Source organism: Hevea brasiliensis, chromosome 8 (genome assembly GCF_030052815.1).
Source record: "Hevea brasiliensis isolate MT/VB/25A 57/8 chromosome 8, ASM3005281v1, whole genome shotgun sequence".
Taxonomy (NCBI): Eukaryota; Viridiplantae; Streptophyta; class Magnoliopsida; order Malpighiales; family Euphorbiaceae; genus Hevea; species Hevea brasiliensis.
Window position 1 is genome coordinate 101,403,624 of NC_079500.1, and position 20,100 is coordinate 101,423,723.

At 36.9% G+C, this 20,100-nt stretch overlaps 2 protein-coding genes and 2 non-coding genes across 7 annotated transcripts; all 4 read right to left on the reverse strand.

The window, feature by feature from the left end:
* Nucleotides 1-557: 557 nt before the first annotated feature.
* LOC110657612 (low affinity inorganic phosphate transporter 8-like) lies at nucleotides 558-2,578 on the reverse strand. Its single transcript, XM_021814883.2, has one exon. It carries the CDS (start codon nucleotides 2,378-2,380, stop codon nucleotides 755-757), a length of 1,626 nt encoding a protein of 541 aa, XP_021670575.2. The 5' UTR covers nucleotides 2,381-2,578; the 3' UTR covers nucleotides 558-754.
* Nucleotides 2,579-3,745: 1,167 nt separating this feature from the next.
* LOC110657640 (probable inactive receptor kinase At5g58300) lies at nucleotides 3,746-7,756 on the reverse strand. Of its 4 annotated transcripts, none has more exons than XM_021814937.2 (3): nucleotides 7,538-7,756; nucleotides 5,178-6,469; nucleotides 3,746-4,548 (listed from the first exon to the last, which is right to left on the reverse strand). In XM_021814937.2, exons 2-3 carry the CDS (start codon nucleotides 6,436-6,438, stop codon nucleotides 3,932-3,934), a joined length of 1,878 nt encoding a protein of 625 aa, XP_021670629.2. In that variant the 5' UTR covers nucleotides 6,439-6,469; nucleotides 7,538-7,756; the 3' UTR covers nucleotides 3,746-3,931. The 4 variants fall into 4 exon arrangements, with proteins under 4 accessions (XP_021670629.2, XP_021670630.2, XP_021670627.2 ...); XM_021814938.2 differs by lacking the exon at nucleotides 7,538-7,756 and adding an exon at nucleotides 6,627-6,777; XM_021814935.2 differs by lacking the exon at nucleotides 7,538-7,756 and adding an exon at nucleotides 6,578-6,777.
* Nucleotides 7,757-11,387: 3,631 nt separating this feature from the next.
* On the reverse strand, nucleotides 11,388-11,494 carry LOC131182699 (small nucleolar RNA R71). The gene has a single exon (XR_009150960.1). It is a non-coding gene; the product is annotated as a small nucleolar RNA R71 (small nucleolar RNA).
* Nucleotides 11,495-15,779: 4,285 nt separating this feature from the next.
* On the reverse strand, nucleotides 15,780-15,886 carry LOC131182718 (small nucleolar RNA R71). The gene has a single exon (XR_009150979.1). It is a non-coding gene; the product is annotated as a small nucleolar RNA R71 (small nucleolar RNA).
* Nucleotides 15,887-20,100: the final 4,214 nt, after the last annotated feature.

Sequence of the window (20,100 nt, forward strand, 5' to 3'; positions counted from 1 at the left end):
CAGTTTACAGTAAGCTCAACACAAAAAATATATGACGAAATTGATAGATAGGTTCCATATATTTGTGTTTTGTTAATTCTTTGGGGTTTGCATTATTGCCTTTTTGTTAATTTGGTGAAATAGTATGTTTGATTGTGGTTGTTGGCATTCTGTTCAAAAGCAACTTAATCGGTTTAGTTTTTATTTTATAGGATTTTGGTATTTTAGTTTTTATTTTTTATTGTTCATAGGATATTTTGTTTGATTTATAAATCAATCAAATCTACTAATAAATAAAAAATCAAAGTAGATTAATGTTTAATTTCATTTATGAGTTAAAAAATTATTTAAAATAAATTAAAAATCATAAATAAAGTATTATTTATGATTTACCTATTTATTTTATTCTAATCAAATATTTAAACTATTTAAAAATTAATTTTAAATAATTTATCATGCAATTAACTATTTATTTTTAAATTAGCCTAGTACATTAAGTTCATTTCAAAACGCAAACGTCAACTACTATTTACAAGGTCGAAGAAAGAGAAGAGCACATCCATGACAGTAGTACTTGCTTTTCAGTAAGAAAAATATCTATGAATGGGTGCTTACACTCCTTAGTTACAATAATGCAGATCACTACATCTTATCCCAACCTTCATTTGTATTTGTGAACAGGAAGAAGATGAAACAGGTTTCTTCTTATTAGTTATTTATGCATACCTATAGATAGTGGAGAAAAGCACTCAGTGCACCTAAGAATTAAATCATCTCAGTACTCAGTACTAGGATTGTAGTTTCTACCATTCTCATTTCCACGGCCATCGAGTTCCTTGTCCTCTCCAGAGATTTCCTCAAGCGACCTGCCTTTCGTTTCTGGCACCAAGAAAGAGAAGAAAAACCCAATCAAATTTACCACAGCAAGTCCAATGATTGCCTTCTTTATATCCTTCGATTTTCCATCTAGCGTGTAACTCTGTACAACAAATGCACCTATTATAGCTCCAGCTTTTCCTGCTGCTGCTGAGAGACCATGGCAGGTTGAGCGAAATCTTGCAGGGAAGAGCTCTGCTGGGACTATGAATGTTGTGCTGTTGGGTCCAAAGTTGGCGAAGAAGAGGGTGAGCCCAAAGAGAACCGCAAATAATATAGGGTTACCATCGCAGAATTCCTTTTTGGAAGTTGGCCCGCACTTCGCTTTCTCTCCCCGAAGATTCCCATACTGAATTCCCAGAATTGCCATGCAAATCGACATGAGGAGGAAGCCGCCAAGTTGGATTATGTATCTTCCGATCTTATCAATCAGGAAGACAGTGAACCAGTATCCAGGAACAGTTGCAAGGAGTGCGATTATGGTTGTTGCTTTAGAGAGATGGTACATCTCTTCTAATGCATTCATTGTCGAGGCCTTGTCTAACAGTCCAGTTGCAGGGTAGATGTCTTTCTGGGTTAACTGCAAACTATAGAAGGCAATATCTAATAAGAACCAGGTGCTAGTTGTGCCTAGAAGGTGAATACCATGCCTTCTAAGGAACTCAGAAGAGAATAATCCGTACGACGAGCTGGGATTAGCAGGAGGCTTCGAGCCTGTTTCTTCAACATAAATCTCTCTTTCAAGCACCCTTGCCATATCTGCAGCAGCCTTCTTGTGATTTCCCTCAACCAAGGCAGTGTACCTAGCAGTTTCAGGCATTTTCATCCTCCAGTAAAAGGTTAAAGCTGCAGGGATTGCACCAATCATAAGTACAATCCGCCAGGCAAAGTCTGCTTCAGGCTGAGTGGATAGGAAGTGGTTTTCGCTAAATGGAGGAGCTTTGAAAGCTTCCAGGAATACCTTGGATATGATAGTGGATACAGCTCCGGCAAACAGTATTCCCATTCCCTGCATCGCGAAGACAGCGGCGATGAAGGCTCCTCGGGTTTTCTGGTTGGCATATTCAGACATGATTACAGCAGAGAGTGGATAGTCCCCTCCAATGCCAAAACCAAGCCAAAAGCGGAAGAAACAGAGAGTAGTGACCACACCTTCAGCTGTGGAGCCAAAGGAAAGGCCAGAAGCCAAGGCACACCCCACCATTGTCACCAGAGTTATCCCATAAACTTTCTTCCTACCGAGCTTATCTCCAAGCCACCCAAAGAAGAGCTGTCCAAATAGAGTACCACATAAAGCAACTCCAGTTATAGCATTGTTAATGTTGTCCGGTAGTTTACCAGGCTTAGGTGAGTCAGGCTTATAGTAGTATATGCGCCCTATGAGCTTGGCAACAGCAGGGATGCAAAAGAGATCATAAGCATCAGTGAAGAATCCCATACCAGCAATAACGATTGCCTTGAAATGGTAGAGTTGAGTCCTAGCACTATCCAGGGCAGAGAAGATGGCTTTGGTCCCGTCGGCCATAGCTGAAACAAGCTTTGTCAGCACTGATTTGAGAAATGGGGATGGGTTGGCGATGCAAAGAGAGGAAATCTATAATATATAGCGTTTGAACAGTAGGTCAGGGGTGGCAGAGTAGTTTGTCTTGTCTTGGTCAAGAATCTGGAATATTTGGTTGGGTAGACAAAAAGGCCGTTAAGATCAAGAGCTTGAATTGATGTGGAAGCGGCAGGCAAAATACAGGGGAATTACCTTGGCTGTTGTTGCTGTATATTATATATATATATATATATATATATATATATTTTCTGTTTTTCCAGAAGACGAAAAATATCTCAAATTATTTCCCTTCTGATTGAGCTTGTTTCTTTTGACATATCAGGGATTTCTCCGAAGTTTGATAGGATATTCTTATTATTATAGAGCATATGCTAGCTTCCAATAAAAATGAATCCTATGGGTTTCTTCACATCCATAACTTCTCCTTGTTTGATTGTTTTGTTTCTTAAGGTGTTGTCATGGACCCAAAGTCAAATGGCTATTGCTCCTCAAAATCCAAAGTCAAATGCTCGTTTGGCTTTATCTTCTGCTCTATGGCCCCAATTAATGCAGGTCTCTCTCTCTCTCTCTCTCTCTCTCTCTCTCTCTCTCTCTCTGTATTTTGATAATCCTGCAATGCTTTTTAGTCCCTTGAGACCATAAACCCTTCCCATTTGCCTGCGATTAAACAATTAAAGCCAGAAGAGTGAGAAGTTAATTGGCCTTAATAATGAATTTGTAAATAACGTTCATGTCTTTGAACAAAAAAAAAAAAAAAGAGGTTCATGTAAAGATTATCCCTTCTCATATTTATACCTATTAGTGTTCATCTTTCTCTACGCAGTTCAAATTACAGAATATGCATTGTATCTTGGTCTAGATATGATTTCAACTTCATCAACTTTGGTTTCAATTCTTTTGAGGATCCTGTTTTGTGCCTTTGCTTTGTCACTGCCAAGTAAGGACAATTTCAATCGAAGTAAATGATGTTGGCATCCTTCAGAATCTACAGCAATAGGATTTATGACAAGAATTCATCCTTCTAACTTGGTGTTTGGATTGGTTTGATCGATAGGAGCACTAAATTCTTCTTCATATACGAAGAGAAGGCTTGTTGATGTTGAATTAGAGAAAACCAAGACGATTTACCCTTCATAACAAGATGCTTTCTTTATCTTGTGCAACCTCAATCAAAACCATAGGAAAGGTACCTTTTCCTCAATATCAATTTTCCTTTTGAATGTTTCCACCTTTGAAGGTTTGTAGTCTAATTCCTATAAAACCACACTCTATAACAGTATTGTGTGGATTTTACAATGCAATCCTGTTTTTAGTGCTTTCTAATCAAGCTTATAACTGTAGATCAAGATAATTCATTCAATAATGCTTTCTGATATCATAATTCGGAAATTAGCAAATGAGCAAGGAAAGGAAGCTTATTTTCCTAACATCTGGATCTAATACTTGGCAATGAAATAAGAATGCTCCATATTAGACAGTATCTAATATGTTTGATTCCTTGGAGCAACTTGACTCTCATGGGGTTTGGGCATTAGACCCAGCCTCAGGAGACAGCTGGTTCCTTGACTCAGATTTTCGAATTCCCTCCATCACTCTCGCTACTTCATCCATTGTTGGACGCATGTCCGGCAGCTTTGCCACGCATGCCAATGCAATTTGAAGCATCTGCACCATCTCCTCTTCAATGTTTTGGTACTTCATTAGCTCTACATCGAACACCTCTGCAGTCCATTCCTCCCTCACCACTGACCGAACCCATCTTGGCAGATCAACCGCATCATTGTGCCCTGGAGCTTGAAGTGGGGCTTTCCCTGTCAGCATTTCAAGAAGTACAACACCAAAACTATAAACATCAGACTTCTGGTTCACTTTTCGTGTTTCAATAACCTCAGGAGCTAAGTATCCAATCGTTCGAGACATAGTTGCAGGGAAGTTCATAAGGGGAGTCAAGCCAAAATCAGAGATGAGACCATCAAGATCAGATGTTAGAAGCACATTGGAGGCCTTGATGTTACCATGGACACATTCGACACCATCTTCATAATGAATATGGGCAATGCCCCTAGCAGCTCCAAGGCAGATCTTCACTCTTGCATTCCAATCCAATGGGCTTCTTCCTGCTCCCCTGCTGTCTATTATTTGCATACAGAAGATACAATCATTATTTGATATTTGTGTCAGAGAGTAAACTGAGACAAAAGTGAGTGCACACGTCAAGAATTCTCCAAGATGCAGATGACAAAGTGAAAATGAGTGAGTTGATTAAAATGCCAGTTCAGCAATGCAGATGCACAATAAAATCCAGTTCATATAATTCTTTTAAGATAGACTAGGGCTTGTACTTTCCTAGCATGTGAGAAATTTCACATCTCATTCGCGATACATGATAATACATTATTGAATGTAGGCTGCAGGATGCCCCATTGTTTGAGCATTCTTTTAGTTGCTTGTTTCATGAGCATACAGTGCTCATAAACAGTATGCTTAGGAGCTTTAATTGCCTAGGATAAATACAGTGATGGAATGACTTTCACCTGACCAAACAAATTTTTAACAGAATCATAAACATCTTCTAAACTCTCTAACCTTAGAAATGCCATACTTATTAACAGATGTTGTTTTCGTTTTGTAGGTGAGACCATAAGAACCCAAGTGTGCTGTACCATATAAAAGTTTCTAAATCTATTACAGATGAAGCAACAAATTAATGCAAAGAAAACAAATCTTGTAGATCATAATGGAGTAAGAAAAGAAAGCGTACCATGCAAGAGTGCAGAGAAGCTTCCAATTGGCATGTAGTTGTAAACCAAAAGCTTCTCATCCTTGGAATAGTAATAAGCACGGAGTGGCACAACATTTGAGTGCTGTCCAGCCCTCCCTACAACCTCCATCTGCTGCTCAAATTCCTTCTTTCCAACCGCAACTTCCTTCAACCTTTTCACCACTACTGTTGTCCCATCCTCCAAAACTGCCTTATAGGCTGTTCCGTAGCTCCCTTTACCAAGAACTTCAGCTGAAGCTCTCAACAAATCCTCAAGATCAAAGTTATAAGAACAGCCTTCAAAGAAGAACAATTTGTTCTTTTCAGGCTCTTGCACACCACTTCCAAAATCCTTGGGCTTTTCGCTCTCAACTTTCCCTTTCAACACACTACTTGTGTCGTCTTTTCTTTTCAAACAGATGGCTAGAACTATGAGAAAGATGACTGCAGATGCCCCGATAGCTATAGCAATTATAGAATTTGATCCTAGTTTCTTCTTTGAAGTGGCAGCCTGAATTTGAGATTTGGTTGGTGAGCTAGCAAAGTAAGATGGGGAAGGAGAAGGGGAAGGGGAGACAGTGGAGCAATTCTTGAGAGGTGGTCCACATAGTAAAGAGTTTCCGTCAAATGAATGATAAGGGAACTTTTGGAGAGAGTGCGGAATTGAGCCATTAAAGCCGTTAAAGCTCAAATTCAAAATCTTCAGTTTTGGGAGGCTGATATTGGGTATGGCTCCAGAGAATGAATTGTTTTGGAGGTATAATGTAGTGAGTTTTCTCAGATTCTGAACAGCGGGCGGAATGCTTCCAGTGAAGGAGTTAAAAGCAAGGTCTAGGACATTTAGTTGAAGAGAGAACAAGGCAGGGAAGGCACCACAGAAATTATTTTGTTGGAGGTATAGGTATTGAAGGGAAGGAATGGAGGGAATATCAGAAGGAAGATTTCCGTTAAGGTTGTTGGATCGTAGGCTGAGGATCCTAAGAGCATCAAGCCTTCCTATGGTGTTGGCTGGGATAGGGCCATAGAGTCCAACACCTGGAAGATGGACAGCGATCACACGGGTTCCGTTTGAATTACACGAAATTCCAAACCAAGAAGAGCAAACTGGGATAGAACTATTCCAGTTAAGTTGTCGGACATGTGGGACAGCAGCAGCAAAATCAAGAAGTGCTTGTGTGTCTGAGTTCAGATCAGCAATAATCTGGGGAACAATAGCCAATATGAAGAGAGCAAGTTGAGAAATAAATGATGGGAGCTTCATTGATATTGCCTCAGCAGTTCTTGGTGTTTCCCTGGTTGGTGAGTGAAGACAAGGAAAAACAAAGGTTAGCAGAACATATATCTGTGGAAGCATGGGTTATAACCAAAGTAATAGAAAAGAATAAGCTTATGCTATCAACCTTAAAGATTCTATTTAAGTACAGGTACTTAATAAGATTGAAGCTTAACTATAAGGTGGGATTGAATTGGAAGAATAATAAGATGCTCTTGATAGAAATTTTTCATTTTGGGAAAGTAAAGCTCACTTAACAGAGAAAGCACAAGCGCAGAAAGCAAAGTGGTGATAAAGAATCCAAGAAAAAAAGATTGGTAATAAAGGAAAAGCAAAAGGGCAAAAAAAAAAAAAGGGGGTTCCATTTCTCCTTTGTTCTGTTAAAGGGAGTGCATTTTAAAAAAAATAAATAAATAAATAAAGAGGATGGCCTGTTTTTTCTAATCAGCACCCTAAAGAATCAGATGCCACTGTTTTTTTTTTTTTTTACCCTCACAGAATCTGGCAGCAATCCAGTTGCTTAGAGTTTGGGTATAAACCTGAACTATTCATCAGAATCAGAAATTAATTAAGAACATCACAGGAAAGAAGCTCATAGGAAATAACCATAGAAACTTGAAGACAAACAGGAAAATGGGACAAGGCAAGTGAAATATGCAATTGGTTGTCATACTCTGTACAGCTAAAAGAATGCAACTTCTACTTGATAATGATGACATTTGCTGAAATATCAATAAAAGACTTTTGTTAACATTGAAAAAAGGGTGGAGATGGATTTATGCCTGAACCATACATCCTTTTCCAAGCTGTGTATTCCAGTTTCATTTTATAAAATTAAATATTTAATTCAATGCTCATTTTGAAAATCATGCTAAAAGTACCACACAATTAAAATAAGTCAAATGCAAAAGTGCCCTAAAGAGTTTCTAAATTTTGCATTTCCATAGCAAACCAAACATGCAAGAGGAAACCTGAAAATCCCGTCTTTAATTGTAAATGCAAAAATATCTGCAAGGCAGCATATATATATATATAGGAGAAGACTCGGATTGCAGTTGAAATCACCATATGTTGTATTAGAACATACTTAAATGCTTAGTTCTCCTGGCAAGCATTATCATTGATCAGAAAGTAGGAATTTTGAAAATGATATGAACAGAAGGAATGTGAAATAGCAATTTTTCCAAGACATCATGAAAAGCCATCAGGCATCAAATTCATAATAACCAAGCAATGCTATAGCTGAGAAGCAATTGTAAAGTTGCAGAGCTACCACAAAACACTTTCTTTAACCTAATTTGTCGGCAGAAACTGCGAATTCGAATTAAAAATTATTATAGCCATCGAACAAGCCATCCTGTATTAATGCCTACCTTATTGTTGGAATTGGGAATCTTGAAACCTCAGAGCTATTGGCAAAGCAAACACGCCATATCCTTTTCACTTTAGATGATAGCCTGGTTGGCATAATTTCCATTATTTTGACGCAGGGAAAGAATTCAAACTGCATGAGCTTGCAAATGTTACTTGCTGGAGCCCATATTCAATTAGATCCTGTTAGAGATGTAAAATTATTTTTGTAATACTCACTTACAAGTTTAAGCTTTTTAGTGGTTTATCAAAATTTGAATCTTAGCCACCCTCATTTACATGCAAGGTGAGTCGAAAAGATATAAATTATTCTTATGGCCGTCATGTATTAGACCGAGTTTCTTAAGAGATCCAGTTATAATTATGCATTTCTTTTTCTTGCAGCCAAATTTCCAAAATGTTGTTCATGATCATGATGGTTCCGAGAGCAATTATCAATGCAATTTCTAGAGATAGAAATGATGATTTCAAATATGATGACATGGTGAGAGCATTCCCTGTATTGACTTCGTGCTCAAACATCAAAACGAGCTTCAACCTACACCCATATCACATGGTAGGGACCTTGCTTTAACTTCTTTTTACTGTTGAGGCATTATAGTACCCTAGTTTATAATAATTGACTTGTTTTATTTGTCATTTTCCAATTACTTGAAAGGAGTTAAGGGATAACTAAGTGAGAACAGAAAAACAGAATATTGGTTGGAAAATGGAAACCGATCTTTAAGGGAATATCAGAGTGAGACCCAACTGTTTAATGACATTAAAGGTCGATCGATGGTTGTTCGATATTTGCATCAAGTCATGATCCCGCCAACCTTGGTAAGATGCCATTCTCGTTGCCGTTAGGGTTCCTACAATCTTAAATACATGGCACGCATTCTCCATCTTCTATAGGAAAGAATTCAATTGGCAGGATTTGCTCGTTACATGGGAACCTTTTCACACGCGTTGCCAGTTCACTAGCAGATGCCAACACTTGGTACAGGAATACTTTTTTATGCTTAACCATGCAATGTAGCAAGGCTTCATGTGTCGTGAAAAGTTACAGTGATTATTATCATATCAATCTCTCTCAAGGTCGTCCCCTCGGGGACGTCCGATAAAAAAATCTTTGTCAGGGTCATGGTCATGCATTGGCAATACTCCCAACTTTCCTCCCAAAAAATAATATCATAGATGTCACATGAATGGTGACCAACCTGCAAATATCCATTCAACTAGCAAAAGATGCTCCAATGCTATTTTTTCAAGAAGCAATATGATTTCAATTGCTCCTTTAACAACAGAAATGTACACCATGCATGCAGTAAACATGCAAGATGGAAGCTGATGCATACATTTTATATCATCATGTAAGTATTATTTTTGCACATAATTTATTTTTGTTTATAACTATTACTATAGATATTAGCATATATTTAGTCAATTTTGCTTTTTTACACTTCTTAACTTAATTTTTGAAATTTATTTGTTTTGTAGGTTAAATTTGGAGAATTTTGGTGTATTTTGATCAGAGTAGCCACTTGGAAGAAATTAGAATTGAATTACAAAATTTTAAAGTTGAGTTAAAGAAACCGAAAGTTGCACAACCTGTGACACAGCTTGCGTCACAGGTTGTGTCGTTGTCAGATATGAAGTTTTTCTCGGGTAGAAGGTTTCACAACCTGCGACACAAGGGGCGACACAACCGATTCAGCTTGTGTCATTTTAATGAAAATGGCTGACGTGGCACTTTCGTCCCTCTGATTTAATACATCACTTTCTCCAGAATCTTCTGCCTTTTACCTATTCTAGGGCAGACCTCTGAACCATATAAAAACTTATTTTTCTCTTTCTTTGAACAAGGAGAAAAATAAGGAGATTTTGCAAGAGAATGAGAGACGAAGGAGAGAAGCACATGAAATCTGGTCTTGCTCCAACAAAAGGGACGCCTTCTGCAACATTCTAGCAGCAGATTCTTCATCATTTTACTGGGTTTTCTGTTCCTTAGCTTAGATTTTCATTATTTCTTTATTTCTATACTTGGGTTTGTCTTGAAACCATGATTTGTGAGCAGATCTTTGAAATTCTAGAGATGGGTTTGTAAATGTTGCTTTGTATTGTAGTTTTTGAACTGATTTGGTCATTTAAATTAGATTTGCTGCATTTTGATTTATTGCTTGTGAGCTTGTTGCCTTGCTTGATGAATGGGCCCTCATTAAGTTAAGTTTTAACCTTGACAAATAGACTGAAAAGTGAATGTTTGGGATAGATAATCTTGCAATAAACTTAGTTTTCTTGGTGTTAGAGATAAGTTAAGAAGATTAAGGTGACTTTCAAAAATCAATTAGAGCTTTAATTAGGTTTTTGTTAGGTTTCAAATACCGTGAAAACATGGTTTTATTTGATGAATACCAACTTTGAAATGCTTGAAAAAGGTTTCAAAGAACTAAAAATTGATTTCCCTCAAAATTGCAATTCTCATGTGTTTGGCTAAATTGGGGATAAACCACATGCAAACAATATTGAAAACCCTATCTCTAGAATCACTTTAATTTTTATTAAATTTAGATTTAATTCCTCCCAATTTCATAATTAGCAATTTCAATTTAAATTTTGATAATCTAGTTTAATTAATTTAGTTAATTGTTTGATTTAGCTTAAATTCCTTAAATACCAATTTTAAATTTTAAATTTCATTTTTTTAAATATCTTTAAATTTTACCATTCTAAATAGCTTATTATTTTATTTTCAATTTAAGCACAATTCCCTATGGGAACGATATTATTTTTAAAACTATACTACTGTGACCCGTGCACTTGCGGAAGCTATTTCATAGCTAACACATCAAGTTTTTGGCGCCGTTGCCGGGGAATTGTTTGTTTTTAAGTTGGATTTTAATTGTTTTAAGCTGATTAGAATTTTTATTTTCTTTTATTTTCATTGCTGTTCCTTGTGTTTTTCAGGTACTTTTCTTGTTTATGAGACGATCGAAATTCACAAGTGATACTCAATTGTTGTTCAACCCTGAAATTGAAAAATTCTGTCGAGCCAACAAAAAGGAATCTAAGAGGAGAAAGGAAGTAGAAAAAGAAGAACAACAAAGGTTTGAACAAGAGGAGAAAATTGAAAATATGGAGAATCAAAATAGAGCTATTGGTGGAAATAATGGAGGAAATGAGCAAAACAGGCAGAATGAAGTTGTTAATCAAAATGATCCTCAAAGAAGATCTATGTTAGATTATGCTTTTCCTAGATGTGCAAATGTGAGAGATAACAGACCTATTTTGGAGCTAATCAATTTGAGTTAAAGACTGGTCTTATTCAAATGGTTCAGAATTCACAATTTGGAGGTAGTCCACTTGAAAATCTTCATTCTCATTTGAAGAAATTTTTTTTGATATGTGGCACACAAAGACAGCTTGGAGTTTCAGATGAAGTGATTCGGCTCACCTTATTTCCATTCTCTCTTCGGGATTTAGCATTAGAGTGGTATGACTCACTTCCACAAGCTACTATAGCTACTTGGGAGCAGCTATCTCAAGCTTTTCTATCTCAGTTTTTCCCACCTAGGAAGACTACTCATTTGAGGAATTTGATGGTAGCTTTTAAGCTAAGGGATGATGAAACTTTGTATGAATCTTGGATGAGATTTAAGGAGCTTGAAAGGCAATGTCCTCATCATGAAATACCCAAATGGATGATTGTTCAGAATTTCTACACCAGAGTTACTCCAGCCATAAGAAACACAATTGATTCACAAGCAGGAGAAGATTTCATGAGAATGACAAGTGAAGAATGTTATGATCTATTAGAGAATATTGCTCATAATACCCATTTATGGGGAAATCCTAGAGCACTTGAGCCAAAGAAGGCTGGGATTTATGAAATTGACTCAGTTAGCTACATGAATGCAAGATTTGATCAATTGACTCAGCTTCTTAGTGATTTTTGCATAAAGGCAACAACCTCAACTCCTACAACTATGCAACAAGTTGCCTACACAGATGGAACCCAAAGTTGTGGAGTTGATTACTCTTGTTATGTTGATGATTATTTGCAAGAACAAGCTGCCTATGCAGGAGGTTATCAACATAAACCTATGGGAAATTCTTACTCTAATGTGAATAACTCAACATGGAGACCACAAGCAACTTTTGCTCAATAAGGTCAAAGCTCAAATTATGCTCATAACTAGCAGTATATGCAGCAGAATAGGCCTCAGTTTCAGTCTCAATTTCAGCTCACAAGGTAGCCACAACCTGGATATCAAGCAAGAGCACAACAATCCCTTCCACCTCATGAATCGAAGCCAACCTTGGAAAGCATGATGGAGAAATTTTTTGCTAAGCAAAGCAAGATGAATAGCAAATTGGAGGAAGAAATGAAACACATGAGACAAACCATGGATCAATTACAAGCCCACAATCGTATGTTGGAGATTTAATTGGCTCAATAAGCAAGCTCATCAGGAAGTAAATCCTATGGCAAACTACCTAGCCAACCACAAAACCCTCATGAACAATGTAAGGTTGTGACCTTGAGAAGTGGTAAGAAAGTTGGTCAAGAGAGTGAAAACAAAATAGAAGAAAAAGAGAGCACAAAAGAAGAAAATTTAGTTGAGAGCAAGAAAAATGAAAAAGAAGAAGAAAGCAAAAGTGAGCAAGATGAGGGAGAGAAACCATACATCCCACCTGAACCTTATAAGCCCACCCTTCCCTACCCTCAAAGATTCATCAAGCATAAGCTAGACAAACAATTTGCAAATTCCTTGAAGTGCTAAAGAAATTGTATATCAATGTGCCATTCACTGAGGCACTATCCCAAATGCCAAGTTATGCTAAGTTTTTGAAGGAGATTCTTACCAACAAGAGAAGGCTAGAAGATTATGATACCATCAACTTGGGAGAGCAATGCAGTGCTATAATTCATAAGAAGTTACCTCCCAAACTCAAAGATCAGGGTGTATTTTCCATTCCTTATCATATAGGTGATAATTGTGTGGCAAATGCCTTATGTGACCTTGGAGCTAGTGTCAGCCTAATGCCACCTCAATATATGAGAAGTTGAATATGGGAGAGTTAAAGCCCACAAACATGTATCTTTCATTGGCTGACCGTTCAATTAAGTATCCAGAAGGCATTCTAGAAAATGTGCCTATCAAGGTTGGAAAATTCTACATTCTGGTGTACTTTGTCATTTTAGATATGGAAGAAGATAAAAAAATTCCTATCTTATTGAGAAGACCCTTTTTGGCAACAGCTGGTGCATTAATTGATGTAAAGTGTGAGAAATTAACACTTAGAGTGGGAGATGATCAAATGATATTCAACATCAATCCAGCCATGAAAAGGAAACATGAAGAATTTGAGTCTTGTTTGCGGGTAGACATTATTGATGAGATTGTTCAAGAGCATTTCAGAAAAAGCTATCCACAAGACCCTCTTGAAAATTGCTTAGTCCATGGTAGGAGCATTAATGATGACAATCACAACATAGCTGCTTTTGCACAACACTTGGAGAGCTGTCCACCACATCCTGAAGCCACAATTTTTCAGCTTGAAGAGGTGCAAACTTTGGAGATTAAACCACCATCATTAAAGGTAGATGATGCCCCAAAGGTAGATCTTAAACCTCTTCCTTCCAACCTCAGGTATGCTTTTATTGGACCCAATGAAACATATCCTGTTATAATTAATGCATCTTTGACTAATATTGAGATTGAAAAATTGTTGAGAGTTTTGAGAGAATATAGGAGAGTTTTGGGTTTGATGCATGCATTTAAGATCATCATTTAGGAGTAATTTTTTGCACATAATTTACCCTTGTTCATAGCTATTATTATAGATATTAGCATATATTTAGTCAATTTTATCATTTTCACACTTCTTAGTTTAATTTTTGGAATTTATTTGTTTTATAGGTTAAATCTGGATAAATTTGGTGTATTTTGATCAGAGTAGCCATTTGGAGGAGATTAGAGTTGAATTGCAAAAATTTTTGAAGTTGAGTAAAAAATGGCCGAGAGTTACACAACCTGCGGCACAATCAATTTAGCTTATGTCGCAGGTTGTGTCGATCGTCAGATATTCAGGCAGATTGTTACACAACCTGCGACACAACCCGTGACACAACCGATTCAGCTTATATCGTTTTTACTGGAAATGGCTGACGTGGCATTTTCGTTACTCTGATTTTATACCTCACTTTCTCTGGAATCTTCCACTTTTTTACCCATTCTAGGGCAGACCCTTAACCCATATAAAGTCTCCTTTATCATTTTCTTTCCATAAGGAGGAAGGGAGGCATTTTTGGCAAGAAAAGAAAGAGAGAAAGAGGGAGCACAATGAAGCCATTTCTGCAGCAGCAGCAGAGGCGTTCTGCACTTTCCAGCAGCAGCTTCTGCAGCATTCTTCTGGGTTTTTCTATTCCTTAACTTAGATTTCCATTATTTCTTCATTTATACATTTGGGTTTGTCTTGAAACTATGGTTTGTGAGTAGTTATTTGAGATTCTAGAGATGGGTTTGTAAATATTGTTTTGTATTGTGGTTTTGAACTAATTTAGTCATTTAAATGAGGTTTGTTACATTTTGATTTATTGCTTGTGAGCTTGTTGCCTTGCTTGATGAATGGGCCCTCATTAAGTTAAGTTTTAATCCTAATAGATGGACTGAAAAGTGAATATTTGGGATAGATAATCTTGCAATAAACTTAGTTTTCTTGGTTTTAGAGATAAGCTAAGAGAATTAAGGGGACTTTCCAAAATCAATTAGAGCATTAATTGGGTTTTTGTTAGGTTTGAAATACCGTAAAAACAGGGTTTGATTTAATGAAAACCAACTTTGAGATGCTTGAAAAAGGTTTCAAAAATTTAAGAATTGATTTCCCTCAAAATTGCAATTCTCATGTGTTTGGCTAAATTAGGGATAAATCACATGCAAACAATATTGAAAATCCAATCTCTAGAATCACTTTAATTTTTATTGAATTTAGATTTAATTCCTCCAAAATTTATAAATAGCAATTTCAATTTAAATCTTGGTAATTTAGTTTAATTAATTATTTAATTTAGCTTAAATTCCTCAAATACCAATTTTAATGTTTAGATTTCATTTTTAATATCTTTAATTTTTGCCATTATAATTAGCTTATCCTTTTATTTTCAATTTAAGCGCAATTCCCTGTGGGATCGATATCATTTTTAAAACTATACTACTGTGACCCGTGCACTTGCGGATACACAACATCAAGTTTTTGGCGCCGTTGCCGGGGAGTCGTTTGTTTTTAAGTTGGATTTTAATTGTTTTAAGCTGATTAGAATTTTTATTTTCACTATTTTTCCTTGTGTTTTTCAGGTACTTTTCTTGTTTATGAGACGATCGAAAAGCACAAGTGATACTGAATTGTTGTTCAACCCAGAAATTGAAAAATTCTGTCTAGCCAACAAAAAGGAATACAAGAGAAGAAAGGAAGCAGAAAAAGAAGAACAACAAAGATTTGAGCAAGAGGTGACAATTGAAAATATGGAGAATCAAAATAGAGCTATTGGTGGAGACAATAGAGGAAATGAGCAAAATAGGCAAAATGAAGTGGTTAATCAAAATGATCCTCAGAGAAGATCCATGTTGGACTATGCTTTTCCTAGATGTGCAGATGTGAGAGATAACAGACCTATCATTGGAGCTAATCAATTTGAGTTAAAGACTGGTCTCATTCAAATGGTTCAGAATTCATAATTTGGAGGTAGTCCACTTGAAAATCCTCATTCTCATTTGAAGAAATTTTTGATGATATGTGGTACACAAAGGCAGCCTGGAGTTTCAGATGAAGTGATTCGACTCACCTTATTTCCATTCTCTCTTCGGGATTCAGCATTGGAGTGGTATGACTCACTTCCAAAAGCTACTATAGCTACTTGGGAGCAGCTATCTCAAGCTTTTCTATCTCAATTTTTCCCACCTGGGAAGACCACTCATTTGAGGAATTTGATGGTAGCTTTTAAGCCAAGGGATGATGAAACTTTGTATGAATCTTGGATGAGATTTAAGGAGCTTGAAAGGCAATGTCCTCATCATGAAACACCGAAATGGATGATTGTTCAGAATTTCTACACCATAGTTACTCCAGCCATAAGAAACACAATTGATTCACAAGCAGGAAGAGATTTCATGAGAATGACAAGTGAAGAATGCTATAATTTATTAGAGAAGATTGCTCATAATACCCATTTATGGGGAAATCCTAGAGCACTTGAGCCAAAGAAGGCTGGGATTTATGAACTTGACTCAGTTAGCTACATGAATGCAAGATTTGATCAGTTGACTCAGCTTCTTAGTGATTTTTGCACAAAGGCAACAACCTCAACTCCTACAACTATGCAACAAGTTGCCTTCACTGATGGAACTCAAAGTTGTGGAGTTGATTACTCTTCTTATGGTGATGATTATTTGCAAGAACAAGCTACTTATGCAGGAGGTTATCAACAAAAACCAATGGGAAATTCTTACTCTAATGTGAACAACTCAACATGGAGACCACAAGCAACTTTTGCTCAACAAGGTCAAAGCTCAAATTATCCTCATAACCAGCAGTTTATGCAGCAAAATAGGCCTCAATTTCAGCCCACAAGGCAGCCACAACCTGGATATCAAGCAAGAGCACAACAATCCCTTCCACCTCATGAACCGAAGCCAACCTTAGAAAGCATGATGGAGAAATTTTTTGCTGAACAAAGCAAGATGAATAGCAAATTAGAGGAAGAAATGCAACACATTAGACAAACCATGGATCAATTACAAGTCCACAACCGTATGTTGGAGACTCAATTGACTCAATAAGCAAGCTCATCGGGAAGCAAATCCTATGGGAAACTACCTAGCCAACCACAAAACCCTCATGAACAATGTAAGGTTGTGACCTTGAGAAGTGGTAAGAAAGTTGGTCAAGAGAGTGAAAACAAGAGAGAAGAAAAAGAGAGCACAAAAGAAGAAAATTCAGTTGAGAGCAAGAAAAATGAAAAAGAAGAAGAAAGCAAAAGTGAGCAAGATGAGGGAGAGAAACCATACATCCTACCTAAACCTTACAAACCCACCCTTCCCTACCCTCAAAGATTCATCAAGCACAAGCTAGACAAATAATTTGGCAAATTCCTTGAAGTGCTAAAGAAGTTGTATATCAATGTGCCATTCACTGAGGCACTATCCCAAATGCCAAGTTATGCCAAGTTTTTGAAGGAGATTCTTTCCAACAAGAGAAGGCTAGAAGATTATGATACCATCAACTTGGGAGAGCAATGCAGTGCTATAATTCAGAAGAAGTTACCTCCCAAACTCAAAGATCCGGGTGTGTTTTCCATTCCTTGTCATATAGGTGATAATTGTGTAGCAAATGCCTTATGTGACCTTGGAGCTAGTGTCAGCCTAATCCCTCTTTCAATATATGAGAAGTTGAATATGGGAGAGTTGAAGCCCACAAACATGTATCTTTCATTGGCTGACCGTTCAATTAAGTATCCAAAAGGCATTCTAGAAAATGTGCCTATCAAGGTTGGGAAATTCTACATTCCGGTGGACTTTGTCATTCTAGATATGGAAGAAGACACAAAAGTTCCTATCTTATTGGGAAGAGCCTTTTTGGCAACAGCTGGTGCATTAATTGATGTAAAGGGTGAGAAATTGACACTTAGAGTGGGAGATGATCAAATAATATTCAACATCAATCCAGCCATGAAAAGGAAACATGAAGAAGTTGAGTCTTGTTTGCAGGTAGACATTATTGATGAGATTGTTCAAGATCATTTCAGAAAAAGCTATCCACAAGACCCACTTGAAAATTGCTTAGTCCATGGTGGGAGCATTGATGATGATAATCACAACATAGCTGCTTTTGCACAACACTTGGAGAGTTCTCCACCACATCCTGAAGCCACAATTTTTCAACTTGAAGAAGTGCAAATATCAAACCACCATCATTAAAGGTAGAGGATGCCCCAAAGGTAGATCTTAAACCTCCTCCTTCCAACCTCAGGTATGCTTTTCTTGGACCCAATGGAACATATCCTGTTATAATTAATGCATCTTTGACTGATATTGAGAATGAAAAATTGTTGAGAGTTTTGAGAAAATATAGAAGAGTTTTGGGTTATGCAATTGATGACATAAAGGGAATTAGTCCAACAGTCTGTATGCATAGGATTTTCCTAGAGCCAAATAGTAAACCTTCCATTGAACACCAAAGAAGATTAAATCCTACAATGAAGGATGTTGTGAAAAAGGAAATCTTGAAATTACTAGCTGCTGGCATTATTTACCCCATTTCTGACAGTGAGTGAGTGAGTCCTGTGCATGTTGTACCAAAAAAAGGTGGGGTGACAGTTGTTAAAAATGAGAATAATGAGTTGATACCCACTAAAACTGTTACAGGTTGGAGAATGTGCATAGACTATAGGAAGTTGAACAATGCTACAAGAAAAGACCATTTTCCCCTTCCTTTTATGGATCAAATGTTAGAGAGATTAGCCAAGCATTCATTCTTTTGTTATTTAGATGGATATTCTGGTTTCTTTCAAATTCCAATCCATCCTGATGACCAAGAAAAAACTACCTTTACCTGTCCCTATGGCACCTTTGCCTATCGAAGGATGCCATTCGGATTGTGTAATGCGCCTGGCACATTTCAAAGGTGCATGATGGCCATTTTTTTTTATTTTATTGAAGAAATTATGGAGGTCTTCATGGATGACTTTTCAGTATATGGCACTAATTTTGATTCATGCTTGACTAATTTGTTTAAAATCTTGCAGAGATGTGCTGAAAATGATCTGGTGTTGAATTGGGAGAAATGCCACTTTATGGTCCAAGATGGGATCATTTTAGGGCATTTGATCTCAAATAGGGGAATTGAAGTGGATAGAGCTAAAATAGAAATTATTGAAAAAATGCCCCCTCCAACCACTGTCAAAGGAGTGCGGAGTTTTCTTGGACATGCCGGGTTTTACCGGCGATTTATTCAGGATTTTTCTAAACTTACTAAACCCTTAACAAATCTTTTGAATCATGATGTTAAATTTGATTTTAATCAAGATTGTATGGTTGCTTTTTGCAGGTTAAAGACGGCATTAACAACAGCTCCTATCATGCAACCCCCGGATTGGACTTTACCATTCGAAATCATGTGTGATGCAAGTGAGTTTGCTGTTGGAGCTGTCCTTGGCCAGCGAAAAGATAGAAAACCTTATGCCATTTACTATGCAAGTCGAACCCTTGATGAAGCTCAAGTTAATTATGCTACAACTGAAAAGGAGTTCCTTGCGATAGTATTTGCACTCAATAAATTTTGTTCTTATTTGGTCAACTCAAAGGTAATAGTTTTCACTGATCATGCAGCAATAAGGTATTTAATGAGCAAGAAAGAAGCTAAATCTAGGTTGATTAGATGGATTTTGTTACTTCAAGAATTTGATTTGGAAATAAGAGATAAAAAAAGTATTGAGAATGTGGTGGCTGATCACCTTTCTGGGATAAAAACTGAAAATAAAGATGATGAAATTGTGCCAATTGATGAGTTTTTCATGAATGAGCAGTTGTATGTGTTGAATTCTGCACTTCCATGGTTTGCTGATATTGTGAATTTTTTATCTTGTGGTGTCTTGCCACCTGATTTATCTTGGCAACAAAAGAAAAGATTCTTGCATGATGTTAAATTTTATTCTTGGGAAGAATCTCTTTTGTTTAGGAGATATAATGATGGAATAATTAGGAGATGTATACCAGAGAAAGAAATAAATGATGTTATTTACCATTGTCGTTCCTCTGAATATGGTGGTCATTTTAGTGTCTCAAAAACTGTTGAAAAAGTCTTGACATCAGGTTTCTATTGGCCTAATATGTTTAAACATGTGAGAGACTTTGTAAGCAAGTGTGATAGGTGCCAAAGGGTAGGCAACATTTCCAAGAGAGATGAGATGCCCCAACAGTCCATATTAGAAGTCGAATTATTTGATGTGTAGGGAATTGATTTCATGGGGCCATTTCCATCTTCTTATGGGAATAAATATATCTTGGTAGGGGTGAACTATGTATCTAAATGGGTAGAAGCTATTGCTACACCTACCAATGATGCAAAAGTTGTGGTGAAATTTCTGAAAAAATTTATTTTAACTAGATTTGGTGCCCCACGTGCCATAATCAGTGATGGTGGTAGCCATTTTTGCAACCACCAATTTGAAAAATTGATGAGAAAATATGGGGTAAAGCATAGGATTGCCACACCATATCACCCTCAAACAAATGGCCA

Excerpts from the sequence above, each read along its gene's own strand:
- LOC110657640 (XM_021814934.2), bottom strand. The coding sequence starts at position 6,531 with ATGCTTCCACAGATATATGTTCTGCTAACCTTTGTTTTTCCTTGTCTT. Across the intron at positions 4,549-5,177 it reads CTTCTCTGCACTCTTGCATG|ACAGCAGGGGAGCAGGAAGA; the intron begins GTACGCTTTCTT and ends TGCAAATAATAG.
- LOC110657612 (XM_021814883.2), bottom strand. The coding sequence starts at position 2,380 with ATGGCCGACGGGACCAAAGCCATCTTCTCTGCCCTGGATAGTGCTAGG.